General features: G+C 64.1%; 3 protein-coding genes across 3 annotated transcripts in view; 1 reads left to right on the forward strand and 2 right to left on the reverse strand.

Moving 5' to 3' along the window:
- Positions 1 to 3824: 3824 nt before the first annotated feature.
- EMIHUDRAFT_438293 (hypothetical protein) lies at positions 3825 to 5175 on the forward strand (the record flags this gene model as incomplete). The annotated part of the gene is made up of 4 exons (XM_005760699.1): positions 3825 to 4306; positions 4374 to 4467; positions 4559 to 4923; positions 4992 to 5175. Coding segments are annotated over exons 1-4 (903 nt in total), but the record flags the coding sequence as incomplete, so codon positions are not given.
- A 145-nt stretch (positions 5176 to 5320) lies between these two features.
- On the reverse strand, positions 5321 to 7045 carry EMIHUDRAFT_438294 (hypothetical protein). The gene is made up of 2 exons (XM_005760700.1): positions 5872 to 7045; positions 5321 to 5785 (listed from the first exon to the last, which is right to left on the reverse strand). Exons 1-2 carry the CDS (start codon positions 7006 to 7008, stop codon positions 5714 to 5716), a joined length of 1209 nt encoding a protein of 402 aa, XP_005760757.1. The 5' UTR covers positions 7009 to 7045; the 3' UTR covers positions 5321 to 5713.
- A 5316-nt stretch (positions 7046 to 12361) lies between these two features.
- Positions 12362 to 13986, reverse strand: part of EMIHUDRAFT_106050 (hypothetical protein) — a gene marked incomplete at both ends in the record, with an annotated part of 4772 nt that continues 3147 nt past the window's right edge. Inside the window, 5 exons of the mRNA XM_005760701.1 lie at positions 12362 to 12646; positions 12891 to 12953; positions 13099 to 13206; positions 13293 to 13358; positions 13430 to 13537. Of these exons, the coding sequence (XP_005760758.1) occupies positions 12362 to 12646; positions 12891 to 12953; positions 13099 to 13206; positions 13293 to 13358; positions 13430 to 13537 (630 nt within the window). The remainder of the gene's footprint in view (positions 12647 to 12890; positions 12954 to 13098; positions 13207 to 13292; positions 13359 to 13429; positions 13538 to 13986) is intronic.

Genomic DNA, 13986 nt, shown 5'->3' on the forward strand with positions numbered 1-13986 from the left:
CGCTATGACGGTGGCGAGGAGCGCCATCTTGCAGGCTCAGCGGGTGGTGCGCGGGTGGTGGTATTGGAGCCGGTGGCGGAGAGCGTTTTGGAGCCGGTGCTGGGAGCCGGTTTTGGAGCCGGGTGCTGCGGAGGCAAGCAGCAAGCCAGCTGCAGCAAGCTCTGGCTTCCGAGAGCTCTAAGAAGTGTCTCTTGTTCATACCCCGGGCCCGAAATAGACTGAGATGAGACCGCCAGTGGATGTGGGAGTCCACCGCGCACCGCGCTGCGAGCCTGTCGTGTCCCTTCCGAAATCGCACATGTTGCTTCCTTTCTTCTTGTTCATGCGGTCGGCGAGATTGCGTTTTGACGGGTTCCCAAGTAAAAGAAGGAAGAGGATGACGGGCAGGAGAGAGAATAAATAAATAAATAGAGCAGTCATCTAGGGCAGGAGAGAGAAAAAAGAAAGAAAGAAAGAAAACAGACACGCCAAACGAGGGATGGGACGAGGACAGGGTCCCCACCTGCACGAGCAGGATTTTGGAAGGACGATCAGGGGGACAGGTGGGGCTCTCCTGCTCCTGACACGGGACACGAGAGAAAGAAAGAAAGAAAGAAAACAGACAACCCAAGGGAGGGATGGGAGGACGGCACGCCGCCACCACACAGGGATTTTAAGGAGAGGTGTGTGATGCGCTAGCCGTCGCCCACCCTAGGGAGTCTGCCTCTTCCTATCTCTCTTCGCAGTCTCTCGCCGCTTCTCGCTGCAGCCTTCATGCCACCTCGCGGTCGTCCCACTCTCGTCGTTCTCTCCCTTGTCATTTCCTCCTCTGTCGCGTCGTTCTCTTCTGTCTCGTCCTGCGACGCCGCCGCCTGCCGGTCCCTTGTTCTCGCGGCTTCTTTCGCCTTTCGGCGCAACTCCGTCCTCCTCGCGGCGTATCCTGGCCCCTCGAGTGTATCGAGCTCCCCTCGCGCAAGGACCACATTTCTGACTCCCACTCCGAGCATTTGCCTCCAAGTCATATCGTTGCTCAGGTCCACTCTCTCTTCGAACACTCGTGCCTCTACGGATGATGCCGGCGCTGGGGTCCCCTTCGGATGCATCGTGACATCTGACAACTGAATTTCCACTGGTTCGTCCTCCTCGGAGTCGTCTTCCCCCGCTGCCTTCCGCTCGGCTCTACGTTCGGTACGTTCGGCGTGGCTCACCCTCCATGCCGTGAACAGGCGCTTTATCCACCCTATATTCTTCTCTCGTTCCTCTGCCCGTGCCTTGGTCTTGTCGTTGTTCCGCACCCATGTCTGTATGGCAATCGAGGCTGCCTTCCCCACCACCTGTAGTTCACTCGTCACCTCTCCCGCGAGCTCCCTTCTCTTTCTTTCGGGTATGGAGTCCGTGAGTGCGGGTAGCGTGCAGGCAATCACGGGCGCTATTTTGTCGTACTCTTCTTCGGCGAGCGCTCCAAATCTAGACCCTTTCGCCTTTAAGGAGGCTGCCCTCGCTCGTCTCAGGAATGTGGCGGTGTCTTTTGAGTCCGGCGCCTCCCGTTCAACTCTTGCTGTCGCCCTCGCTGTGTGTTTGTCGAGCTTCCGCATGAAGTTACGCGCCTCTTCCTTATTTCCAGCGCAGCTGCCGCTCAGTATGTGCGCCAACGACGCCTGTGGTGGCTCACTGTCTTCTTGTTTCCAGTCGTCCCAGTCTTTCAGTTCCCCGCGTCTCCTCCTTGCCTCGCGCGCCTCTTTTGTGGCCTCATCCCTAGCCGCTTTGCACGCTCTGCATCCCCAGAACGCACTTCTCGTGGCGGGGCCCCTCATTCCCCGTTTCTTTTCCCCCTCTAGAATACGCCTGTGGTGTGCCCCATGTGGCACCCCGACCTGTTGTCTCACCCTGGCCCCCAAGATCGGGACACGAGAGAACGACTGCGAGAGGCGACGTGCATTTCTTGATCTGTTCGAAGGAGTTCGCCGGCAAGCTTTCGCGGGGTGCCGACGCATTCATGTCTGCTACCGCCGTCGTTCTCTCGTGCCTCTGTGGCGCCGCGGGCCTTCCATTCTCCCCGACCGGCCGCCTCCCCGCTCGCTCCGCCGGCGTGCGGCACGGTGGTCCATGGGCGGCGCCGCCGCTGCTGCAGCGACGCAGCCAGAGGGGTCGGGCGCGCCCGCCGCTGCTCGTCGCCGAGGACGGGCAGTGGGGCCTGGCCATGCTCTCGCTGCGCACGCGCCGCGCGCTCTACCAGGCGCTCGAGCCGCTCGACAAGGGCGACTTTCGGTGGGAGTTTCTGGTGCCGTGGAACAACAAGACGCTGACCACACTCGACAAGTTCGTCGTGTGCTCCACCTTCATCGGCCTCTCCTTCACGCTGCAGACCGTCTACGACCCGGGCGCCTCCGTCGGCGTGCACCTCTCGTACATTGCGCAATTCTTCTCGTACGCGATGGGCGACCCGATTGGCTTTCGTCTCCTTGCGGTGCTCACCGCGGTGCTCGAGATTGGAGGCGCGCCTCCCACATGCCCCTCCGCCGCCTGCCCCTCCGCCGCCTGCCCCTCCGCCGCCCTCGCTCGCCCTGCCCTGCCCTCGCCGCCACTCCCACGCCGCCGCCGCCCTCGCCGCCGCCCTCGCCGCCGCCCTCGCGCACGCCGCCGCCGCCACCCGAGCCTCCGCCGCCCCCGCCGCCTCCTCCCCTGGCGCCGCCGCCCGCACCGCCGCCGCCCGCCTCTCAGGCAACCTCTTCGAGACCAAGGAGGCGGGCTTCATTGTCAGCGGCATGAACCTGAACCCGCTCGAGGCGTTCGCAAACGTCAACGTCGAGGCTCTCCCTAGGAAGTGTCTAGGAAGTGTCTAGGAAGTGGCTAGGAAGTGTCTAGGGAGGAGAGGCGTGTGCCCCCCTCTCTCTCTCTCGCGGCCTCTCCCCTCTCCCCCCTCTCGCCTCTCGCCTCTCGCCCGCCTCTCTCGCCTCACTCCGCCGCCTCTCTCCGCCGCCTCTTCGCGGCCTCGCCGCTCTCCCCTTCGCCGCTGCCTCTCCCCTCGCCGCCGCCTCTCCCCTCGCCGCCGCCTCTCCCCTCGCCGCTGCCTCTCCCCTCGCCGCCGCCTCTCCCCTCGCCGCTAAACTCCCCTCGCCGCTTCCTCTCCCCTCGCCGCCTCTCCCCTCGCCGCCGCCTCTCCCCTCGCCGCCGCCTCTCCCCTCGCTGCCGCCTCTTTCCCCCCTCTCCTCCTCGCCCACCCCCCCTCCTCGCCGCTGCTACCGCAGGACGTCTTTCCGATCTTCTACGACCAGCTCTTCATCGTCATCAACGGGCGGCCTCCTCCCTGCGCTGGGTGCGCGCCAGGCGAGGCTGATGCGGTGAGAAGAGGGGTGGGGGGTGCACGACGCGTAGGTACTACATCCTGCGCTGGCTCCTCACCAAGGAGGCGCTCGCCTCGGCCCTGGAGTGGCAGGAGGACGAGGAGGCCCTCTACAAGAACTGCTTCCTAGACACTTCCTAGACACTTCCTGGACACTTCCTAGGAGAACGAGGAGGCGCTGTACACAAACTGCTTTGCGCCGCTCGGCTTCCGGCGGGCGCAGTTCTCGCGGCTGCTCAAGCTGTCCACCTTCGCGTGCTCTGCGGAGGGGGACGTCCTCACCGTGCAGGTGTGGACACTTCCTAGACACCTCCTAGACACTTCCCAGACACGCCTCTCCCACACCCCTCCCGACGACAGTCTGACCGCCCTCCCCCTGCCCGCCGCGCAGGGCGAGCCGCTCTACGACCTCTTCGTGCCGATTAACGGATCCGTCGAGGCTCGGGTCGGCCAAACCTCGGCCAAACCTCGGCCCAGCCTCGGCCCAGTCCTCTTCACACCGCATCAGGTGCGGGTCGGCGGCGCGGTCGCCTCGACGCTGCCGCCGTACCAGCTTGTCGGCGAGGCGTCGCTGCTCGAGAACCTGCAGAGCCCGCGCGGAGAGACGCGAGATCTAGCCGAGATCGGGCCGAGATCGGGCCGAGATCGGGCCGAGATCGCGAGTCCGCAGAGCCCTGGCCAGTCTGCGCCGGCGGTACTCGGGGGACACGTCTCCCAGCCGTATGGTGAAGCTCTCTGCAGCCGCTTCACCTCGCTCCGGAAGACACTGCACGGCCATTCCACCACGGCCATCTCCCGGCATGCCTCCCGACTACACTGCACGATTCCGGAGCGGGACTGTCTCCACAACGCAGGCACCCGCCCGCGCGCGCGACCGTGGTGGCCGCGCCGGGCTCGTGCTACGTGCGCTGGCCGCAGCGCGCCTTCTACGAGCTGCAGCAGGAGGAGGACAGCGACTTTGGGTACGCGATTCAGCTGATGATTGCGCGCACGCTCAGCGAGAAGCTGTCTCTTCTAGGGACCTCCCAGGAACCTTCTAGGAACCTTCTAGGCGCGCACGCTCAGCGAGAAGCTGTCGGCGGCGCGACTCTCGCAGCGCGAGTCGGAGCAGAAGCTCAACACGCGGCTGGCGGCGACCTTTCGCGGCGCGCGCCTCACACGCCCCCTCGGGCTGGGGGGGGGTGTCCCGGACAGGTCCCGGACAGGTCCCGGACAGGTCCCGGCCGCGTGCCGTAGGCGCCTCCCCGAGGGCCTTGGCGGCGAGCCGGCTGGCGGGCGGGGAGGCGGCGGAGGGGGAGGGGGGGGAGGGGGGGCGGCCGCGGCTGCGGGGGGCGGCGGCGGAGGCGACGGCGCTGCTCCGGCAGAACGAGGAGAAGGCGGCGCAGGCGCTGCCCCTTCCCTCCACCGAACCAATACCCAGCGCCCCACGCTCCACCAACCCGGCACCCAGCACCCATATATTGCAACATATGGAGCGGGACGTCGCCGTCGCGCTCCGCCCTCGGCCTCCGAGGGAGCTCAGCTTCCTGGCCACTTGTGCACAGGTGCGGATGCTGCAGCGGTCGCTCGACGAGACGAGACGAGAGCTGGCCGACCTCAAGGTGCTCGGCCGCACCTCGGCGCCCCTCGGCGCCCCTCGGCGCATCTCACGATTGGCCGGCCTCTCCAGGTGCTGGTCACCTTGCTCGCCACCCTCGTCCTCGTGACGCTGCTCGCGCGGCTCACCGTCGGCTCGCTTCCGTCGGATTGGTGGTGGCAGAGCTTCAGCGAGATCGCTGCGATGTCCACCATTGGAGGGATGTCCACGAGTTGGTAACCGCGCGTTTTGTGTTTATTCGAGGTAGATCTAATCGCTTCTTCGCAATGTTCGGCTAGCTACTTGGAGCACTTGGAGTGCAACCCCGCACACACTTGGTCTTGGAGCGCACTTTTGGACGTTGGAGTGCAGTTTCATCAACCTCACGTCCAGCTAGATATATACTTTTTTTTCTCTCGACTCTCGTGCCAAACGAAAAGTAAAAGAAAGCGAAGAAAACGGACAACCCAAGGGAGGGATGGGAGGACAGCACGCCGCCACCACACAGCTCACAGGGATTTTAAGCATTAAGGAGACTGGATGGGCCGACAGCGAGAAGCGACCTCATGGGCGCTGGGGCTAGCCGCACAAATCCCCGACCGCAGCGGTCTCTCTCCCGCCCTCTCCTGCTTCCTGCAACGCACAGAGGTACATGCCAGATGGGCCTATTCGCCGCCGCCGCTGCGCCGTCGCCGCCGCTGCGCCGTCGCCGCCGCTGCGCCGCCACCGCCCCTCCCTCCTTTTCTCTCTCTCTCTCCGTTGCCGCCGCCACTCCCCCCGCGAGCGGCGTGGCCGAGTCGCCGCCGCGCGCCTCCTCAGCGAGTGCCGTGCACGCTCTGCTTGTACGCCTGCTTCTCGAGCCAGCGCGCCTTGTCCTTGAGGTCGACCTGCTCACAGTGTACCTTAAGGTAGCCGGTGCGGAGAGGGGGAGAGAGAGGGGGGGAAGAGAGGAGAGACGGGAGGAAGGGTCGGCCTGGCTCCGCTTAGGCGCGAAGAGGACGTCCGGCTGCTCGGCGTCCTCCGTGGTGCCGTGTCCCCAGCGGTGGATGTCGGCCCACGAGCTGTCGCCGAAGAGCTCAATCCCGCGCTGAAGCGTCGCGATCTCGCCCTCGCTCCACTTGACGCGCTGCCCCGCCGCCGCCGGCCTCGCCGCCGCGGACGTGCCTGGCTCTGCCGGCTGCCATGTGCACGGCTCTGGCTGCCGCGCCCTCGCCGCCGCGCGCGCAGGGGAGGGCCTCGCCGAGCCCGCCGCCGACGCCTTGGCCGAGCTCCTTGCGGGGGAGGCCTTGGCCGAGGTGGCGCCGCCGCCGTCGCCGCACGCCGCCGAGCTCCACGCTGCGCGCGCTGGCTCCGCTTCGAAGCGGTGGACTGCCGACCGCGCGCGCTTCGGCCTCTGCGGTCCGCCGCCGCCGCCGCCGCATAGGGAGGCGGACGGCGCGGGCGGCTGCGCATCGCTCCGGCTGGCGGACGCGCCCTTGCGGCTAACGGCGGGGGAAGGGCGGGCGAGGGGCGACTTGTTGGCGGCCGCAGCGGAGCGCTCCGAGAGCGACGCGGCCGGTGTGGGCGGCGCGGTCGGCGCGACGGAGCCGCCGGCGCTGCCGGCCTGCCGCCGCGAGAGCGCGTGCTCCGCTGCCTCTGCGCGATCGCGGTACTTGTCGATTTGCTTGACGAGTAGCTTGTGCTCCTGCTTGGTGATCGCGTTTGCCTGGCGGAGCTTGTTGTGCGACTCGCGCTCGGCGTCGAGCTCGGCGACCTGGTCGCTGTGCCTCCGGCACGCCTTCTCGTACTGCTTCTTCCACTTGTCGGCCTCGCGCGCCTTGGCCTCGGCTTTGTCGACGAGCTGCGAGACGGCGGGGCGCGCGCGCTCGATGTGGGCCTTGACGCTGAGGAAGGCCTCGCGCGCCTCCCTCTTGCCCTTGGTCAGGCCGTCGAGCGCGTCGAGCCATCCGTCCACCTCATCGGCCTGTGAGGTGATGTCGGTCACGCCTGTTTGGATGCCGAGCGAGTCGCCGCCCGTCCCGCCAAACAACTCCTCGTCCTCATCGCGTCGGCCGCCCCGCGGCTGCTTGGAAGGCGCGCCTCTCTCGGCAGCGCCACGCTTTGGCGGCATGCGAGTCGTGGATGGAGCGGAGAAGGGCGCTTTCGCTGGCACAGTTTGTATTACTGGGTGAACCCTGCGTGCAAAAAGAATTTTGACGCGGATTGGCACGAGAGCAAGAAGAGTCGAACGGGAGGCGCCTAAATCAAAAGACCCGGCGACATCCTTGAGACGCGCGAGAGCAACCTCCTTAAAGGCAATGGGGTCTAGATTTGGAGCGCTCGCCGAAGAGGAGTACGACGAACTACAGTACGACAAAATTGAAAATAGCGCCCGTGATTGCCTGCACGCTGCCAGCACTGACAGACTCCATACCCGAAAGAAAGAGAGGGGAGCTTGGGGTTGCAGGAGAGGTGACGAGGGAACTACAGGTAGTGGGGAAGGCAGCTTCGATTGCCATACAGACATGGGTGCGAAACAACGACAAGACCAAGGCACGGGCAGAGGAGCGAGAGAAGAACATAGGATGGATAGGGCGCCTGTTCACGGCATGGAGGGTGAGCCACGATGAACGTTAATGAACGTGTAGAGCCGAACGAGAGGAAGCCGGGGAAGACGACTCCGAGGAGGACGAAACACCAGTGGTAATCCCGCCATCAGCTGTCACGATATACCCGAAGGGAACCCCAGTGCCAACACCGACCGTTGGGGTTCAAGTGCTCGAAACGAGAGTGGACGTGAGCATCCAACGTGCAACGACATGACTTGGAGGCAAATGATCGGAGTGGGAGTCAGAAATGTGGTCCTTGCGCGAGAGGGGAGCTCGATAAACTCGAGGGGCCAAATTATGCCGCGAGGAGGGCGGAGTTACGCAGAAAGGCGGAGAGAAGCAGCGCGAGAGCAAGGCAGACGGCAGCGGCGCGTCTCAGAACGAGGCCGAGGAGAGCGATGAGTCAGAGGAGATGAAACACGAGCAGGCAGAGAGAACGAGGACGAGAGGCGCGACTTAATTGCCTGTTTGTAGAATGGTTCCGCGCCGCGGTGAGGCCGGGAAGAGGGAGGAAGGGCAGTACAACACATGTCCACAATCGCATATGTTGTGTGTGAGAGATAATGTGTGTGTGTGTGTATGAACGGGGTTGTAATGAAGCTCGTGAAGGCATTGAGTTTGACCGCCATTGAGCATTGTGGCATCTTTCCATCTAAATTCTAATCTGAAAAATGCGCGCCTGCAAGCGCTGCTCCTCGTGCTGAGTTCCACAGCGAGCGCGCCGGTGTACTACTCGCTCGGTGCCGTGGCGGTGACTGGCCCCTGGCGACAGCCACAGCGCTCGGTCCGCAGCTCGGCGGCTCAGCAGGGCCGGTCAGCGCGCCGGGGTGCGCTGTGGAAGGATGCCGTTGGTGAGAAGAAGCGAGGATCTTTGCGTTTGAGCCCGATACATAAACACACCCGACCCGATCCACGACCGCCGGAGCCCGGACGGTACGTACCGTATGTTACCCGCCCGGCATGCACATCCTACTCAGTCTCACGCCTCGCCGAGGCCATCATCGCCACTGCGCCCATCTGTCTCCGCCGCCGCGGCCTTGCCCTTGAGCGGGTCGAAGCGCGAGAAGGCAAAGACCGTCGAGTACGCTGTCGCAACCTCGTACATCGCCGCACTACCTTCGATCGCACCCTCCGCCATTGCGCTCGTCTTGAAACGGCCCTCAGAGGGGTAGACGTCCTTGGCTCCGGTTCGAGGCGAGTCGTCTGCAAAGGACTGGCCGACGATGCCGTGGGGTGGCGCGGCCTCAACGGCGCCGCCACGCGCGCTCAGAGTGAGGTCGAGCCGGTGCGTGGGGCCGGATATGTGGCCAAACACATAGTTGCCCCGGACCCGGAGCACCCAGCCTCGCACGCTGAAGGTGGCGCTCGAGAAGCGGACGCGCACCTCGAGCTCCTCGCATGCCTTGTACTCGCCCATCGCCAGCGTGAAAACGCTGTTGTAGCCGCACGAGCCGTTGACGAGGCGCCATCCAGTGTTGAACTCGTTGAGCTCTGCTCCCCAAAAGGACGCGGTCGCAATCTTTCGCTTCGCGCCACCGACGCGCGCCACCACGTGCGCCTCGGTGATGAACGAACCGTCCACCGTCAGCTTTCCACCGTGCAAAGTGAACGTGGCGTCCTCGGTCTTCACGTTGAACGCGAGGCCTCGAGTCGAGAGGAAGTTGTAGAGGCCACCATCGCGGCCTCGAAAGTCCGCCCTGCCCCCGTGAGCAAGCAGCAGGTGCGGGTCCTTTAGCGCCTCGGCAGGGGAGGACGGGGGCGACGGCGGCGGAGCCATGAGAAGGAACGCAGTCGTGTTGGATGCCGGACGAGTGGGGTCGGAAAAATCGTCGTGAACCAGCCGTCGCGCGCCCCGCGGCTCCAGCAGGAAGCAGGAAGTGCCGTTGAAGAGATTACAACGGGTCTCATTGACCTCAAAGCCACAGAGAGAAGGAATACCGCGAACACCCTCGGCAACTTTGCAGCAACTTATCGGAAGAGACGGATAAGAAAACATCATGTCCGCGCCACCAATTGAGCCTGGAGACGCGCTATGGTAGCCTGGGCAGGTATCGGGCGCTGCGGGAGGCGGCGAGGGTGGAGGAGGCGTCGGTGAAGCGTCCACCACCCTTGGAGGGGACGGAGGTGGGGGATAGGGCGGAGGCGGAGAGGGAGGTGGTGGCACTGGTCCCGGTGGAGATGGGGGGGGCGGCCCGGGCGGCAGCGGAGAAGGGGAGGACGAGGAAACACGTATGCCGTGGTCGGAGAGGGAAATAATTACCGGGTCTATTCCGGGATACCCAAGCTCCTTCAAATGCTGAGAGAGCGAGACGGTGCTCGGGTCTCCATCCACGCCTTTCAGCGGCACTGCGCTGATCAGCATCGACAGCAGGGATCGCACAGCGGCGTGCATGATTTTCAAGCTGGAGCGAATGGTCAATCAATACGGCGGAACGCTCGTTAGGACGCCTTCGTAAAAGTTGACAAGTTTGGCGCCGAGTAAAAGCCGTTTCGTTGCAGGTATCTTGTTGGCAAATCAGGACACAGAGCTCACACAAATTCACAGTGGGAGGAAAGCGGCGAGTCGCAATTCCTGGGGTCCTTACGTGGCGGGCCACCCTGTCCAGAGGCGGAGGTGCCTTTCTGTCTGGGATCTTGCGATCGAGTCTATGCGTCCTCGGCCACGCTCTCCTTTCGTGGCTGATAAGCATTCGCAGACCAGGCGATGGAGATGGCGGGGAGCACGGATGTGACTGCTCACCAAGGCCGAGGAACAAGCAAGCACGACTCGCACCGACCCTTCACGAACCGTCTCGTTGGTGTATTCTCGAGTACTGTTAAAAAAGTAACAATGCAGGGTTCGCGAGGGGGGTCGCCGAGGCGCCCAGGGCGCGCGGGGAAGCTCGCAGGGCGTTGGGGTAGCTATGCCTCACGTGCAGCGCCGACGGTCGGGGTCGGCGGAGCCTGGGCGGAGCACGCCAGCGGCAGGAGAGCGCCTGGGTGTCAGTGGGACCCGGATCCCAATGTTCGTCCCGGTCCCATTCGGGTCCCATTTGCGATTCAAATGTCACAGTACCCGTTGCAAAATGTCACACACATATGGATAGATCTCCTCTCTCGCACCAACCAAAGTGCTCCACACAAAAGACAACCGCGGGCCCAGGCACACACCAGTCGAGGTGCTTCGCTGAACGGTGAGAAACAAGAAGAGGGAAGATCTCATGGCGGGCCGCCTAGGAGTGAGGCTCTTCTGTGACAACTTTACCAGTGCCGACACGCGGGGCCGAAACGCAACTGCGAACGGACGGACGCACTCCCGGCGAGCATGGCCGCAGGCACCTCGAGCCAGCCCTTTGTGCGACTGGAGCAGATCCACCCGCTTGAGCCGCGCTCCCCGGCAAGGAGTTCGAGCGCGGGCAGCAGTGCAACTGGCTGGCGGCAGCACGAGCGGCGGTCTGTGAGCCAGAGAGTGCACCCCACCCACCTCACACACACGCACACGCACACGCACACGCACGCACGCGCACACACACGCACACAAACACACACACACACACACACACACACACACACACACACACACACACACACACACACACACACACACACACACACACACACACACACACACACACACACACACACACACACGCACATACATGCACACACACACACACGCACATGCACACGCACACGCACACACACACGCACATGCACACGCACACGCACACGCACGCACAACACGCGCACATACACGCACAGCACACATACATGCACGCACATACACACACACCACTTCCCTGGGCAGAGTCACAGGCGACTGAGGCGCCCGTCACGTAAGGTTTGATTCACCAATCGGTGCCGGCCCGCCAGGTGCGCTCTCAGCGAGATACGAGTCTACCGCTCGACGACGGCGGTGTGTGCTTTGGATTTTGCTCTGCACGCTGCGAGCGCTGATTGGCCGTGAGACACTGAGGGAGGGTCACGAAGTGGGCCATTTTGCCCCCGCGATCTCACTCTGGCCCGACCTACGCCGCCTTTCGCAGGGTCCGTACCACGCGTGGGAACCTGTGCTGCCCATCGCGAGAGAGCCTCCTTCCCCGCCTCCGTCACCTCCGTCCGAAACGCCGACGGAACGAGCTCCAGCGAGCTTCGAGCCGGTTGCATCGCATGGGGGTCATATACACGTGAGCGTGACACAGAAGAGGCGATGCGATGCGAGGTATGAAGGACTCCGACTGGGCTCACCGCGCCACGGATGCTGCTGCGCAGGCGTCTGGGCTGACGAGCCGGCTGACGCTGCCGCTGCTTTAGCGGGTTGGCTCGCGTGGCAGCTGGCAGCGAGGGGCTCGATACCGCCGAGCAAATAGCGCTCGGCCCGAACCGTGCAGCTGCAGGAAGTGGGCACGATGCACGAATAAATTATTGCAGGCTCTCTGGATACCGACAGTAACATCTACCCCTTTCGCTTTTAGACCATATCTAGAGTTCTTTTGTTGTGATCGTGTCGCGTTTGACCTGACACTGAACGTGACACTACTGTCACTGCGACTGGCGGAGCCACACGCACTCTGCCAGAGCTCTCTGGCCTCCCCGGCCGCTCGCCCAGGAGGCGGAGCGGCGGACGCCAAACGAAATAACCGTATAACGAGGCTCTCGACGCTCGTGCTATCTGCGAGGCGTCTCTTTTCTTCGCGTACATGAGTCATGAGTACCTCTTTCGTACAGTCTGGGCACTCGCTGCGAGTGAACCTCATACTAGCCTCCTCCATGCACGGACTACAGACGCCACAACAGTGATGTACAAACGGAGATAATGGGAGAGCCACCCAACGCTTGGCTTAGACCAACCGGGCAGTCGTGGCCAGGCGATCTGTCGCGGCGGCATCATAGGGCTCACGCAACGCGCTTGAGCCGCCGGCCCTGGCGCGACTCCTCAAACTGCTCCGCGCCGACGAGCGAGCGGATGGCATTCTCCGCGTCACGCTCGCTGAAGCCCCACGCGACCGCCTGCGAGATGATCTCGCTCTTGCCGCGCATCTGGCCGATGGCGACCATCCCCTCGATGCGCTGCCGCAGCTCCGCAAGCCCCTCCGACACGCCGCCGCCCTCGAGCGTGATCTCGCCCAGCTTGGCGGCCTGGAGGGTCGAGGCTGTGAAGAGCTCGATTGCCTGCTTGACCTGCGGTGTGAATGCACCAAAGGTCAGGGTGAGCACGGACTCGTGCAGAGTACTCAGAGCACCGCATGGACACACGGGCTGCAAACCCAGCGAATGCCGCTCAATGCGGCGGATGTGTGTGTGTGGGGGGGTGATACGGCGGAAGGCGTGTCCTCGCGGGCGCTAGTTGAAGGCGGGTCACACAGGTTTGTACGCAGGTCTGGCTTCCGCTTCTACTTTCCGTGACGTCGTCCGCCGTCGCCACCGGGTCTAGCCGCATCTTCGCGTGCGACTCCGAGATCCGCACGAGCGCCTCCAGCTGGCGCACCTGTGGAAGAAGAAAGAGGCGTCGACGCAGCCAGCGGGCGCGTGTGGACAGCGGCGCCTTGCAGACGGCGAAGGCGCCACACGCGGCCGCTGCGCGCTTCTGGGGCCCGGGCGGACATGGGTGCGTGTGTTGTGTGTGCGCGCACCGTGATCGGCACCGCGCGCGGCGCCTTGCCCTGCTTCTCGCTCTCCGCGTCGGCGCTCGCAAGGCCCTTGCGCACCTCGACGTAGTAGTTGTTGAGCCGCTCGGCCGCCTGCAGGGGAGCGGGGAGGGGTGCGGGGAGGGGTGCGGGGAGGGGTGCGGGGAGGGGTGCGGGAGAGGCGCGGGAGGTGGGGGCACCTCGGTGGAGAGGCGCGGCGAGCACGTCTTGCGCGCGAAGGCGATGTACCGCTTGAGCGTGCGCACCTATCCACATGTTATGTTACATCTTATTATGTGTATTATATATAATACGATGTACCGATGAGCGTGCGCACGTCGAGCTCGTCCTCGCTGACCTCGCGCTCTACGGCGGCGCCGCCCTGCACGTGCAGGTTGATGATGTGCTTGGCGAGCTTGCCGTCGAACTCGGCATCGTGCTTGTCCTGAGGTAATTCAGACTCAGTCAAGATCTAATTCGAACTCGGCGGCGTGTTTGTCCTGCAGCAGTGAACACCGCCACGGCCCGGGTGTGACTGCGGTCTCGCGCAGTGCGGTCAGAGCACCGCGTGAGTACACGGGGCTACGAACACAGTGAGTACGGCGGACTGCAGCCGAGTGCGTCTCCTCTCTCGCGCCGGTCGGGGATACGGCGGGTCTGTACCCTCTCCATCTAAAGTCCTCGTCCTTGAGGACATCTTCCCCCCCCCCTTCCCCCCCCCCCCCCCCTATATCTCCCCCTATATCTCCCCCCTCTAGGGTCCTCGTTCCTTGAGGACAAAGATCATGTCGAATCGCGATAGGATCGTCGTCTGGAAGTCCACCTGCTCCGCCGCGTTCTTGTCCTCGTGGTAGCGGCCGTGGACCGGGTTGGCGGCGGCGAGGACCGAGGTGC

Source organism: Emiliania huxleyi, assembly GCF_000372725.1.
Source record: "Emiliania huxleyi CCMP1516 unplaced genomic scaffold EMIHUscaffold_74, whole genome shotgun sequence".
Lineage (NCBI taxonomy): Eukaryota > Haptophyta > Isochrysidales > Noelaerhabdaceae > Emiliania > Emiliania huxleyi.